Source organism: Brassica oleracea, chromosome C8 (assembly GCF_000695525.1).
Source record: "Brassica oleracea var. oleracea cultivar TO1000 chromosome C8, BOL, whole genome shotgun sequence".
Classification (NCBI taxonomy): Eukaryota; Viridiplantae; Streptophyta; class Magnoliopsida; order Brassicales; family Brassicaceae; genus Brassica; species Brassica oleracea.
The window spans coordinates 27227094-27240648 of record NC_027755.1 but is presented as its reverse complement, the minus strand read 5'-3'; the positions used below and the strand labels follow the sequence as shown (position 1 = coordinate 27240648).

The 13555-nt window shown below is 37.7% G+C and overlaps 3 protein-coding genes across 3 annotated transcripts; all 3 read left to right on the top strand.

Annotated features, from left to right (window-relative positions):
* Positions 1-763: 763 nt before the first annotated feature.
* On the top strand, positions 764-1432 carry LOC106309081. The gene has a single exon (XM_013746153.1). The coding sequence runs from the start codon at positions 764-766 to the stop codon at positions 1430-1432; it is 669 nt and encodes a 222-aa protein (XP_013601607.1).
* Positions 1433-4691: 3259 nt separating this feature from the next.
* On the top strand, positions 4692-5420 carry LOC106309079. The gene has a single exon (XM_013746152.1). The coding sequence runs from the start codon at positions 4692-4694 to the stop codon at positions 5418-5420; it is 729 nt and encodes a 242-aa protein (XP_013601606.1).
* Positions 5421-7599: 2179 nt separating this feature from the next.
* On the top strand, positions 7600-8331 carry LOC106311275 (dof zinc finger protein DOF3.5-like). The gene has a single exon (XM_013748487.1). The coding sequence runs from the start codon at positions 7600-7602 to the stop codon at positions 8329-8331; it is 732 nt and encodes a 243-aa protein (XP_013603941.1).
* Positions 8332-13555: the final 5224 nt, after the last annotated feature.

Here is a 13555-nt window from a genome sequence, read left to right as displayed (position 1 = left end):
ATAGATAGAAAGCAAGATCAGATCCTAACATTAGGTTTAGAGAGTATTTATATGACTTCTAAAACCTAGTGGGCTCAGTCAACAACCTGAAAGGCCCAAATAAAACATAAATTTTTGATCAGAAGAAGAGAAACGCGTGCGGGTTGATGAAGTCGCTCCACCAGCTCGCTCTGCTTCCAGAGCGGGTGCCTCACCTCGCTCCGAGAGGTCGCTTCAGCTCTCTGCTTCATTTCTTTATATTGCGCGCGGGTTGATGACCTCACTCCGTCTTGGTCGCTCCGGCTCTCGAAAATTGTCGACGAGAGGTTGAGTTCGGAGCGGGTACCTCACCTCGCTCTGGGACGTCGCTCCAATCGCTTTGTCCGCAACTCCATATGGCGCGCGGGTTACTGAGGTCGCTCCCACTGCCCGCTCCAGCTTCAAAGTTCGTCGACCAAGATGCATCGCTCAGAGCGGGTGCCGAACCCCGCTGCGGGATGTCGCGCTGCCTTCGTTTCTTCTGGAGCGGGTGTCGTAGGTCGCTCCCATTGCCCGCTCCGGTGCTCTACTCGCTCAAACAACACTTTCCACTCCCTTTTTTGATCCCAAATGCTTCCAAGTACCTCCAAGAACTTTAATGGACACTCCAACACCTGATAAAGACTTATGCAATGTAAAAAGGAAACTAAAGTGCATAATCCCTAATCTAAATGACCAAAACATGCAAGAATGAAGAGTTAAAACAATGCAAATGTGCAAGATATCAATGAGAAGATATATAACGATGGATAGTGATGACGATAAATCTGTCTGTATTGATAGGGTTAGATCATTTGTTCTGGATGCAGAGAAGGACCCTATCAAGCAGAAGACGGTGCTGAGACTGGAGGCGATGCCAAAATTTACGAAGGATCTAGACAAAGGGAAAGGTGTGGTGTTTGACTTTGACCTGAATTCAGAGGCTCAAACAAAAGATGATGATGGAGGAAAAGAGAAACTCATGGGATCAGCCATTAGAGCTAACAAGATGGCTAATTCGTTCCAGCAGTGTGAAGAACGAGATCTAAGGGAAGCATTGAGCAGGAGCAGATTGGAGGGATCTTTTTCGACTACGTCTGACCCTAAAATGATCGTGCCTGTCAAAACCGTCCAGAAGCAGACTAGTTCTCTTTTGGTTGGCCACTCTACGGAATATGGTTCCACTTCTTCTGAAGCTAGACCATCCGAGGGGCCCCAAAATAGTACTAAGATTCGAAGAAGACCTTATATTCGCAAAAGACAAGAGCAGAAGAAGCCCTCAGCTAACATTCTTCGTGAACTTTATGGGAGCGAAGCAGCGAAGGAGAGGAGTGGAGTTAAGAGAAAGGGGGTGGGGGAGGTTTTCTCGGAGGAAGAAATCGCAAGGCGTAAGGAAGCAAGGGTGATCCCCCATGTGGGATCGTCGACGTCTTAATGAGCATAATAAGCTGGAATTGTCAGGGATTGGGACTCCCTCAAGACCTGACAATTTCCCGCCTGAGGGAATTGCGTAAAAAACATTTCCCTGAGGTGTTGTTTTTGATGGAGACTATGAATTGTAGAAATGTATTAGTAGACTTACAAGTTTGGTTAGGGTATGACCGGGTCGTTACTGTAGAACCAGTGGGTCATGCAGGAGGTCTTGCAGTTTTTTGGAAGAAGTCTGTAAATATTGACTTTAAGCTTGTAAGCAAGAACTTGATAGATTGTATAATACAGTATGAGGATGTGTCCTTTTGTGCTTCTTGTGTATATGGTCCCTCTGATCTCAAGAGCAGGTTGGTTTTATGGGAACGTTTGAGTCGGATTGGTGTAAATAGAAGGGATAGTTGGTGTGTGTTTGGGGATTTTAATGACATATTGCACAATGGGAAAAAAGGAGGGGTTTGTAGATCAGATGAGTCATTTGTTCCGTTTAATCAAATGGTGGAAGCTTGTAAACTGGAGGAGCTACCTAGTCATGGTAATGTATTCACTTGGGGAGGACAAAGGTACAACCACTGGATACAATCTAGACTGGATCGGTGCTTTGGTAACAAGGCTTGGTTTGATCAGTTCCCTTGCTCTAATCAGTTCTTTTTGGATAAGAGAGGATCAGATCACCGGCCTGTTTTCATTAACCTCATCGAGTCTCAAGAGGCATATAGAGGTTGGTTCAAGTTTGATAGGAGGCTCTTGGAGGTGGAAGGTGTTAGAGACAACGTGATCAATGCCTGGGATTTTGGGGGCTCTACTGGTAATGGAACGATCTCCGTTCGTCTCAATGCTTGTAGGAAGTCTCTGAGTGTCCTCAAGAAACAAGTCAACCTTAATGCTCGGGACAGGATTTGTCAAGCGGAATATGCTTTTGAGCAGGAGCAATCATCAAACTCCCCATCTACTTGGCGTATTAACTTTCTCAAGAGAGAGTTGGTGAGAGCATATAGAGATGAGGAAACGTATTGGTGGTAGAAGAGTAAAGACAAATGGCTCCATGGAGGTGACAAGAACACAAGGTTCTTCCACAATTCTGTTAGAGCATCCAGGGCTAGGAATGGTATTGAGAAGCTGGTGAATGCAAATGGTGTAGATGTGTTTTCAGAGGCTGCTAAGGGAGAAGTTGCGGTGGAGTTCTATACAAATTTGTTCAAATCTTCTAATCCTCCACCGTTCAGTACATGGTTTCAAGGGATGGCGCCTCGAGTGAATTATCAGCTTACGCAACCGGTCTCCGCAACAGAGGTGAAAGAAGCTGTTTTTTCAATCAACCCAGCGAAAGCGCCTGGACCTGATTGGATGTCCGCCTTTTTCTTTCAAAAGTTCTGGCCTAATATTGAGAAGCAGGTGGTAATGGAGGTTCAGGAGTTCTTTGTTTCTGGAGTGCTTCCGAAGGAGTGGAATTATACGCATATATGCCTTATTCCGAAAATCCCTGATCCAAAAACAATCTCTGATTTGAGACCAATCAGCTTATGCTCGGTAATATACAAGGCTGTCTCTAAGATCATGGTGAGAAGGTTAAAGCATTGGATGCCTGAGTTGGTTTTCTCGACCCAATCTGCGTTTGTTTCAGAGAGGTTGATTTCAGACAATATTACCATTGCTCATGAACTGCTTCATTCACTGCAATCCTCAGATAAGTTTGCTTCGGAGTACATGGTGGTTAAGACTGATATGTCGAAAGCGTACGATCGTGTAGAATGGAGTTATCTAAGAGCGCTGATGGAGGCAATGGGGTTCGATGTAAGATGGATAAATTGAGTTATCAGCTGTGTTTCTCCGTCACATACTATATCTTAATAAATGATCAACCGCATGGCCTTGTAACTCCGCAGAGGGGATTACGTCAGGGAGACCCCTTGTCTCCCTTTCTCTTTGTTCTCTGTGCGGAAGGCTTGGCTCACCTACTCAATAAGGCGCAGGATGATGGAAGAATAACAGGAATGAAGTTCGGTGAGAGAGGACCTTCAGTGCACCACTTGCTGTTTGCAGATGATTGCTTGTTTGCTTGCAAAGCTAACGATGATCAGAGTGATGCATTAGGGTGTCTACTGCAGAGATATGGGCAAGTTACAGGGCAAATGATCAATAAGGTAAAGTCCTCAATCACTTTTGGGAAGAAGGTCCCTGAAGAGAAAAGAACTCGTGTTAAACAGAAGCTGGGCATCCTCGCAGAAGGTGGAGACTCCAAATATTTGGGATTACCAGAGAGTTTAAAGGGCTCAAAGATACATTTGTTCTCGTACATCAAGGAGAGAATGAGTAAGAAGATCTCTGGATGGCATGCAAGAACGCTTTCTCAAGGAGGCAAGGAGGTGATGATTAAGTCTGTTGCTTCTGCTCTTCCGGTGTCAGCAATGTCTTGTTATAAATTGCCTAAGACAATTTGCTCCAATCTTGTCAGTGTAATTGCAAACTTCTGGTGGAGCTCTGTTGAACACAAAAGGAAAATACATTGGTTAAGTTGGGACAAAATGTGTTTGCCTAAAGAGAGTGGAGGAATGGGATTTAAAAACTTAGAGTGTCTGAACCACGCTTTTGCTGGCCAAGCAATCATGGAGGCTAATTCATTTTGAGGATTGTCTTATGGCCAAGGTATTGAAGGCGAAATATTTTGAAAATATTGATATCATGAATGCTCCTTTGGGTGCTAAACCGTCATACGCCTGGAGGAGCATACTTCATGGTAGGGAACTTCTGGAGAAAGGCCTTAAACGCTCGGTGGGTAATGGGAGAAGTCTTATGGTTTGGACAGATTGTTGGTTGGAAGATGAGGATGGAGCCTGCAGACCGCCTTTCAGAAGACAAAGATCTTTTAATGTTAACTTGAAAGTCTCGGACCTGATTGATCTGCAGACCAGAAGATGGGATGAAAGGATGATGCGAGAGATCTTTGTGCCTAGAGACATTAATATCCTCAGAAAGAATCAACCAGTGGTATCTGATCAAGACTCATGGATCTGGAAGCTTACTAGGAACGAGGTATACTCTGTGAAGTCAGGGTACGACCTTGCTTTCTTGTTACACAATCAAGAGTTGCTAGAAGATCAGAATGCCAAACCTTCTCTGAACCCGCTTAAAGCTCAGGTTTGGAATGTTAAAGCTCCTTCGAAGATTAAGGTTTTATTTGGAAATCGTTGTCAGGAGCGATTGCGGTTAATGATGGGCTGAATGCACGTGGAATGCGGTGTGATAATTTATGCCAAATCTGTGGTATGGATGGCGAGTCGATCAACCACGTTCTATTTGCATGCACTTTGGCTAGAAAAATATGGGCAATTTCGGGGTTTCCTTCTCCACCTGGGGGTTTTGATGTGGACTCAGTGTTTCAAAATGTAAGCTACTTATTAAGAGTGTGGAAAGACCAAAGATGTGACGTTGGTTTAACGAGAGTGTTTCCATGGATTCTGTGGTATCTGTGGAAAAATAGAAATTCTCTTCTATTTGATGGTTTCACATATGAAGGGGAACAAGTTTTTGGGAAAGCAAGAGAGGCATCTGATCTTTGGTACTTAGCTCAAGATTTGGAGAATGATGATGAAGGGAGAGGTAATGGTGGGTTATGTATTAGGGATACGACTTGGAAGGCTCCACCTTGGGATGTTGTTAAGTGTAACATCGGAGTCTTTTGGTCAAAAAAGACGAAGATCTTGGGTGCGTCTTGGGTTGTTAGGGATCATCGGGGTGTGGTGCTGCTTCATAGTCGTTGCTCCTTTGGATTGGTGGGGACTAAGGACGAGGCGTTCTTTATCAGTGTTGTGTGGGCTATGGAAAGTATGGCAAGTCATAGATGTCTGAAGGTTCATTTTTCATTTGAAAGACCAGAATTGGTGAATGCTATCAATAGGCCAAAGGCGTGGCCTTCCTTCAAATCTAAAGTGACACAAATCAGAGCAATACTGGAGAATTTTTTGGTGTGGAAAGGTATATGCCGAACCGTTTGAAGCTAATAGGGGCGCTAGACTCATTGCAAAGAGTGGCATGAAGATAGGTGGTTTCAGTCTTATATTGCACAAGGTTACCCCTATTGGCTTTCAAATTTTTTTTGATAGGGAGGCTTTTCGTGTGTGAAGTTAGCTCTCTTGTAATGTTTCTGCTTCTGTACTTTACCAGCCTTTGGCTTTAATGAAATATTCAGATGGAAAAAAAAAAAACGTTACGACCCACATATGATTCTTGGAGATTGCCAAAAGGCAAAAACACATGATCCAAGAAACTCTTTTCCCCATTCAGATTTTCCTTTCCAAATAACCTTTTTGTGTGTATCAAATAAATGAAAGTCAAAATTATACGAATATTTTCACTTATATTCTCTCACCTTTAATTTTTATTCATACTGTAGATAGTTATGCATACCTTACATAACGTTTTCGTACTTTTTTTAATATGACCCGCACATACACAAGTTCCCATTCTTAACGTCTTCAACGTCCTCGCGAATTAAAGTTTTTTTTTTTTTTATCACAAACTTTCATTAAATAAAAAAGTGTTAGGTGGGAGCCATAAAAGGTTCACCTACAAACAGAGCGTCTTTTGCCAATTTATCGGCTTCAACATTTTGATATCTAGGGATCCAATTAAAGGAAAGGGATTCAAACTAAGAAGATACTCCCTCTGTTCCTGAAAGTAGGATTTTCTAGATTTATTTTTTGTTCCAAAATGATAGATTTTCTAAAATTTTAAAGTATTTTTAGTAGTTAATGTTGAAAAGTTGTATACTTTTAAGAAACATTAATTGGAAATATTTGAATAGGTTGAATACTATTGGTTGATATTTATTGGAAATGTATAGTAAAATAAATAATAAATTCAATTGTAAAAAGTTAATTATTTCCTTAATATGCGTGAATACTCTAGAAAATCCTTCTTTCAGGAACAGAAAGAGTAATAAACAGATGTCTGAGACGACGCCATAGACAACTCATCAACATAGCGTTTATTTATGAGTACAACGACTCGAAAATAAGCACACTGACGTGTTACGGCCAAATTCTATATAAATATGTTCACATTATATACTATTTTATGAGTTTTTAATATAAAACTCACATACCGGATTCCACAGATTATACAAAGGCTCTATATAGAAGGACAATTTGCAAAAAAAAATCACTAATGTTTAGCCAATTTTATTTTTACTTAATTTTATTTTAAATTTTTTATTTTTTATGTGTTATTTTGAATAAAAATGTCTTTTAATGTTAACTAACGGTATCTTTATATATCTATCAACCACATTTATATACTTTTACATACACATATATGTGCACATTGACGTAAGCACATATATAACTAAATCTTCGCTACATGTGAGGATTCTAAATTTCTTGAAAGTTGAAATATTATTTTTAATACTTCCTTTCACCATCGACCAAATTGTACATAAATAAAAAAATTTCTTCAACTAATATCTAGATTTGATTTGATTTTGCATGCGTTTAGAAATTATAATATAAAACCATTGGTTCGACATCAGAACTCTCTAAAATTCATCTAACATGAAATCAAACAAATAATAATAGTTTTTGGTTATCACCGGAAAAATTAAAAACCTCAATCATTTTAACCGAACAAACCAAAATAAATATGGATTTAGAATGGTGGTTATAATTTTAGGAGATTAAAAACAAAAACAACCTAAAATCAAACCGATATCCAGATTAAACAGATTTCATGTCTTCTTATCTTAAAATAATAAAATTAATAATCTCATTCTGCGCGAGACGCGTGTTATTACCTAGCAGTTTAGTAATCGTGCAACCTCCATTAACTAAGCCGTACATATAGCTAAATGTACACCAAATAACCCTTCTCTCCCAAGAAGCCATCTTACTTCGCCTCGAAACTATCTCCAAGAGGACCAAGACTAAGTATTAAATTACCAGTTTTATAGTTCTCATCTTATGATTTTATCCTATCAAAGATTCAAAACCCTTAAACCTGTCTCCCCCAAGAAGCAACAGTGAGTGCACGCTTACGAGGCAGTTACTCCCCCACACTTCCTCCACTCTCCAACCTACACGTGTCACACCCTTTCCACATGCACAAACTCACACACAAATTCATGCATGCGTATATAATACATTCTTATTGTTAGAGCCTTAGAGGAAAGAAGAGAGAGATATGGAGAGAACAGAAGCCTTGACGTCATCGTTTATATGGAGGCCAAACGCAAACGCAGAGATAACTCCGAGCTGTCCAAGATGTGGATCCTCCAACACGAAGTTTTGTTACTACAACAACTATAGCCTCACTCAGCCACGCTACTTCTGCAAAGGCTGCCGCAGATATTGGACCAAAGGTGGCTCCCTCCGGAACGTGCCCGTAGGCGGTGGCTGCCGCAAATCCCGCCGTCCCAAATCCTCCTCGGGTAACACTAAAACCGGCCTAACCGCTAACTCTTACAATTCCGGTGGTGGCTCACCAAACATAGATCTTGCTCTTGTTTACGCCAATTTCTTGAACCCAAAGCCTGACGAACACAAACTTCAAGAAAACTGCGACACAGATTTTCTAGTCGATGAACCTGCCGGCGCTTCGATGGAACCCTTATGGAGTATGGACATCGATCATGGACATCATCATCATCACTATGAACATCAGGTGGAACGCATTGTGGAGGAATGTGGTTACAATGGGTTGCCTCCATTTCCTGGTGAAGAGCTTATGTCTATTGACACTAGTGGTGTTTGGTCTGATGCTTTATTGAATGGTCATAACCATGTAGACGTTGGTGGTGTGACTCCGGCTCAGATTGTTCAGGATCCGGTGGTTCATTTTTCTGACGAATCCAGTGACTCCACCAACCTCTTGTTTGGAAGTTGGAGCCGTTTTGATTTCTCAGTCGATGGATGATCTTTATTTACATAAAAGTTTGTATTGTACTTATTATACATACATACACAATTATATGAATATATTATGGATCATTTATGTAAATAAGAAAGTCCATAATTTAAGTACAAATTTAAGGGGTAATATGTATTCATAGGCTATCCTTTTTTGTGCTGTGATTCTCGACCTATGTATATGATGCTATAATTAGTCGTTATCAAGATTTGCCCAAGAAGCCCACGTGGGAGGTCCTAATCTTTGGATTCGACTGAGATTTGCTTGTTACTTAAACTTATAATTCACTGAAAGTGAGACGCACGTGTGAGACTTGTAGTATCTCTGGCCTTTGTGTGTGTCCTTGTAGATCCTTCTCTAAAAGAGAGTGTCAGAGAAAGAGCATATATGTTCCTACTTATCCTAATCTTATATTATTAGTTCGGCTTTAAGTCAATGCCATCCATTGAAAAGATTAATGTGCATGATTCATACGATTTTTAACCTTACAAACATATTCATTGAAATATATTATTGCTAACATATTTTTCGAGATGTGTCATGTATATGGAGATCCAACACATCTATGTTGATAATGTAAAATGTAACACCATAACCAACTCGTTACCCTAGTCGTGACTAGTCAGATAATCTTATTCAACATGTGACTTGTCACTTATCACAAGTTGGCCCGACTAGCTAACTCGTGATTTATCAAGGATATTAGTCCGTCGTCTACATGTGAGATCTAATCCTATAGGGATTGGAAATTTTATTGCTCTTATCATGCGATAACTCATATGAGTACGTACGTAGGGAAATTAAAAGAAGAAATAAAATTAAAAGAGAGAAAAGAAGAAGAGAATTTATAGATTTGGTGAACAATAGTAGAGGAGATTACGCAAGTTGTATTAAGAGGTAAATAAGTTAACTTGGAAAGTTGTCTTCAGAGGAAAGTTGTTTAATGTTGAGCTTCTTGCGTCACACACGTTCTCATACATCTCCACTTGATCCAAGAAAATAGTAAACTCTTATGACTATGAAAAAGAGTCATACGTTTAAATTTATTTTTAGACGATAAACGATATTATCAAATATTGCCTACCAACTGACCATGCCTGCTCAAAGTGAGAGAAGAGTTCTTGTTATCTGTATATAAATAGTAAGCATCGAAAGGATATTTTAGTTAAAAAGATGTTAGCATCTTTTTATCATTTGATTTACCATATTCATAAGAAACATTTGACCTTTCATCTGATCATATCATGATCTTATCATATTATATATTTCTATGTAATAATCTATTATACAATCTAACTAGCTACTACATATGAGTTCATGGGAAATGGAACTTTTACTGTAATAAAAATTATGCTTAACAGTTTTACAGTTTTACCTACACATTAAATCTATTCATCATACACCAGATCTGATCAACACATTAGTAACTCTAATAAACTTTGTATCTATGTAGTAAATGTCCTATTGAAGAATTGAACTTTATAGATGGTATAAAATGATGATCGTTTTCACAAAAATACATAATTAAATATGAAACATAATTTAATATTATATCAAGAAAACTATATAACCTGTAATATTCATATCAAACGATAAGTAGAACTAATCACCATTAAATTGTATAACATGTTCTCATATATGCTGTAATACTTCTGATTTTTTTTTTGATAAAAGATTTTACTTCTGAATTTTATATATGTTGTAATACTTCTGAGATTTTAAAGATCAAATTAATAACCAGTAGCGAAGACATTATACGTAGCGAAGACACGTTAAATTAGATTTTCATGTCTTATTCTTAATATTTTTTTCTCCGTAAAATAGATAGTTAAGTTTCCGTAGAAACATTGAGAATGAAGGGTGTTCAAAAAAAAAAAGAAGGGTGAGGTTACGCGTTCACACCAAAGTCGTAATTTGGCTAGCTAGTCATAGACTTGTAAGATATATATACTTTCGCATCTACGCTATTCCCGAAGGTTTACACTTTACACCAACATTCATATAACTGGGGTTAGGAAATAGTTTATTTTCGAAACAACAAATTTAGCGTAAAACAAAAAAAATCTTATGGTTTTAAATTCATACAACTTTGTCAAATAAGGTATTGACAAAAAAAATAAAACTTAAGTGTGTAAATGTTAAAACAAATGAACTGATGTTTATATGTGCATAAACTCTGAATTAAAATACTAATCGCCGCATGTGAACTAAAGTATAAATATGCTATCTTCGGTTACATATGATCTTTGATTGCTGATTTAAGCCATATCTTTTTACACATGACTACTTTTCTATATCTATGTTTTTGTTTATTTTTCTATATCTATATCTACTTTTTACGCGTGACTTACACAAACCAATCAGCGCGACGACACGTGGCATGAAAGCCCCCACTCTCCAGATCGACGTGGACGCAGGAAATGACAGATATTTCAACTTTATATATATAGATGTTTTTTTTTATTTTTAGCTCAAGCTAATTATAGAAAGCTCGAATTTTAATCTAAATCTTATAAACATAAAATAAATTTTACAATTTTTACTAATCTGTTGAAACTAATTAAACAAATATTCAATTTAAAACAAAAATATTAACTTATTAAAAATTAATTTATAGAACTCACACTGTATTATTATTCAGTCCTCCACGTTTACATTTATATGTAAACAGTAAACACAGATGCGTCACTCGTGTATATTTCTAGAAATGTAAATTGTATTTTTTTTTTTTTTTTTGGGTATTCTGTCCATAACGTTTAACTACAACTGCAAGTGGTGGTCGTTGGAGGACCACCTAGATTCGTAGTTTTAACTCCTTTTAGATTGCGACGTGGTTGTTTGTCAGATCTGACTTTTGATTTATTACATTTATTATGTACAATTGATATAAATATTTACAAAAACAATGCAGGTTTATCATATAGTATATGCAAGTCTCAAGAGCCGGTTCTCAACAGAAGGTGATCAAGCATCAGCTTAGGGGCCCGGTTGGTTTAAAACAATTTAGGGAGGGGGGGGGGAGGTATTTCATTGATGATCTACTACTTCAGATGGTAAAATTTGGTTGATATAGTGCTCAGAGGTGAGGAGTTTGTATCTCAGGTTCAATATTGTACCTTTGATAGCACAGATTTGTTTTTGCAGGATCAAATTTTTTTTATCTGCTTCTATCCATACATATGTCTTGATCGGCTATGCAAGTCCCCTATATTTAACGTGATAGACGTATAGTACAAATGGCGGTGAATAGTCAGCTGCTCCTGTTTTTTTTAATCGGGTAATTATAAACGGATTAAATATACCTGGTGCTTATTTCATTTAAAAGAACTGAATAAGAGGCATCAATAAGGTATCGCCATGATACTGTTTGATATTTAATTTGGACTCGAGTGAAACAATCTTTAACAACGAAAACACTGTACATGGACCACGACCGTTACTTGTCATATGTGTGTTACTCTTTTAGACTTTTATTCAAATTTAACATATGCTGTTGTTTTATATGCGTACGTAAAGCTATCCCCTTTACATTGTTTTATCTCTTATACGTTTTCCATGTTCTCAAAGTTTACTCGTATCAATTATACAACTACAAATATCCTTAAAGAATAATAAAAGAAAAATGTAATCCAAATAAAAATTAACTTTGGGATTCTTATGTCGAACCTTACAAATTAGCCGCGCGAAGTGGCGTAGTCGTAACTGTAACACATTCACTTCTCGATGAATTCAATTCCTATTTTTAACAATCTTGCGGCAAGTTTGGGAAGTTGGAACTAACTTCGTCCCAGCTGAATATCCGTTGGATTGGCTTTCTCAGTCAGGTTACGTTTAAGTTATGGTGATCCGAATTAGAGGATGTGCGGGTCAACTTGCATCGTGGGATGAAATGGAAGACTTCCATCGTGGGATGATATGCTATTTAGAATTGCAATAACGTGCTTTGGATTTATATATATTGATCTCCTAAAACACAATATTCTGAATGCACATTCTCTTTGCCTTTCATCTATACCGATGTTGATATGTCTATATATAGATCGTTGAATTGTATATTTTAAGTTAGTTTTCCAAAATATTTCATGTTTAGTCTAAAATAATTTCAAACTGAATGACCTGAAAATAAAATGATTTCAGTATATATAACATGGCGAGTGAAAGCCAACACGCATATCACGGATTTTGGTATCTACAAACAAACAACAAATCTTAAGAGTATCTTGAAATAAAAAATTAGTCATGGAATGAATGCCATGTCGACGAATTCCATATATATAATGGAACCCATACATTAATGGGGTTAGAGACTTAAAAATGTTGATCATAGGGACATAAGCAATCGCATTGTTAGCTCCACAAACATAAATGGTCAGAAACGTTACACATGAAGCATACGTATCTCTTAAGCTGTAATCTTTTAGGTTATCTACTCAACAAAAATGAGAAGTTGAAAGAGATGGTCTCCATTATTTTTGTGGAAATGAACAAAAGAGAATACAACTAATGAAATATAGATCCTTTAACAATAATGAAGAAGCAAGTGGGAGCGTGCTAAGGTTAGATGAGGCCTAAGGCAAAATCTTGAAAGAAAATCTACATTATAATAGGACAGTTGCATCACTCCTGATGCGAGACGTCAGCGATATGTGAGTCCCACTTTTAAAAAGTGTGAAAAAGTGTCAAGTCTGTGACTCGAACCCGGGTTATTAAGATTTAAACAACAACACTTATACCACTGAGCTAAAGGATTCTTTGTACATTGATAGCAGAAACAAATATATATATTTATGAAGGTCGGAAACCTTTGCTTCTTCAGTTTTCTCTGTGGGACCCACACTTATTTATTTTATCTAATGATTTAATAAATACTTTGTAACTCACGTTTTGAAATGGGATTCGTTAAAAAAAAACCCAATAAACCTCTTTGGTCTGTAAGCGTTCTCTTCAATGGAAGTTTAGGGCTTTCAATTTTTAATCATCGGTTCATGACTCATCTAAGAAACACATATTGGCTCTTTGAGTTTCATGAATCAGTTTTTCTTCTTTAGTCTCTACATCTCCCCATCTTTAATAAATTCATCATCGGTTCTTTTATTTTGCCTGATAAATCATGATTGTGTGGTTTTAATTTTCTTTGGTCATCCTTAGCTTGCACCCTTTGATCTAACCAAGAAGAAGAAGAAGACATTTGTCGTTCAGGATGCCATCGAGGACTCAGCTGAGTCACACG

Bases quoted from the DNA above. Each gene is read 5' to 3' on its own strand.
- LOC106309081 (XM_013746153.1), top strand. From the start codon at position 764: ATGGATAGTGATGACGATAAATCTGTCTGTATTGATAGGGTTAGATCA.
- LOC106311275 (XM_013748487.1), top strand. From the start codon at position 7,600: ATGGAGAGAACAGAAGCCTTGACGTCATCGTTTATATGGAGGCCAAAC.
- LOC106309079 (XM_013746152.1), top strand. From the start codon at position 4,692: ATGGATGGCGAGTCGATCAACCACGTTCTATTTGCATGCACTTTGGCT.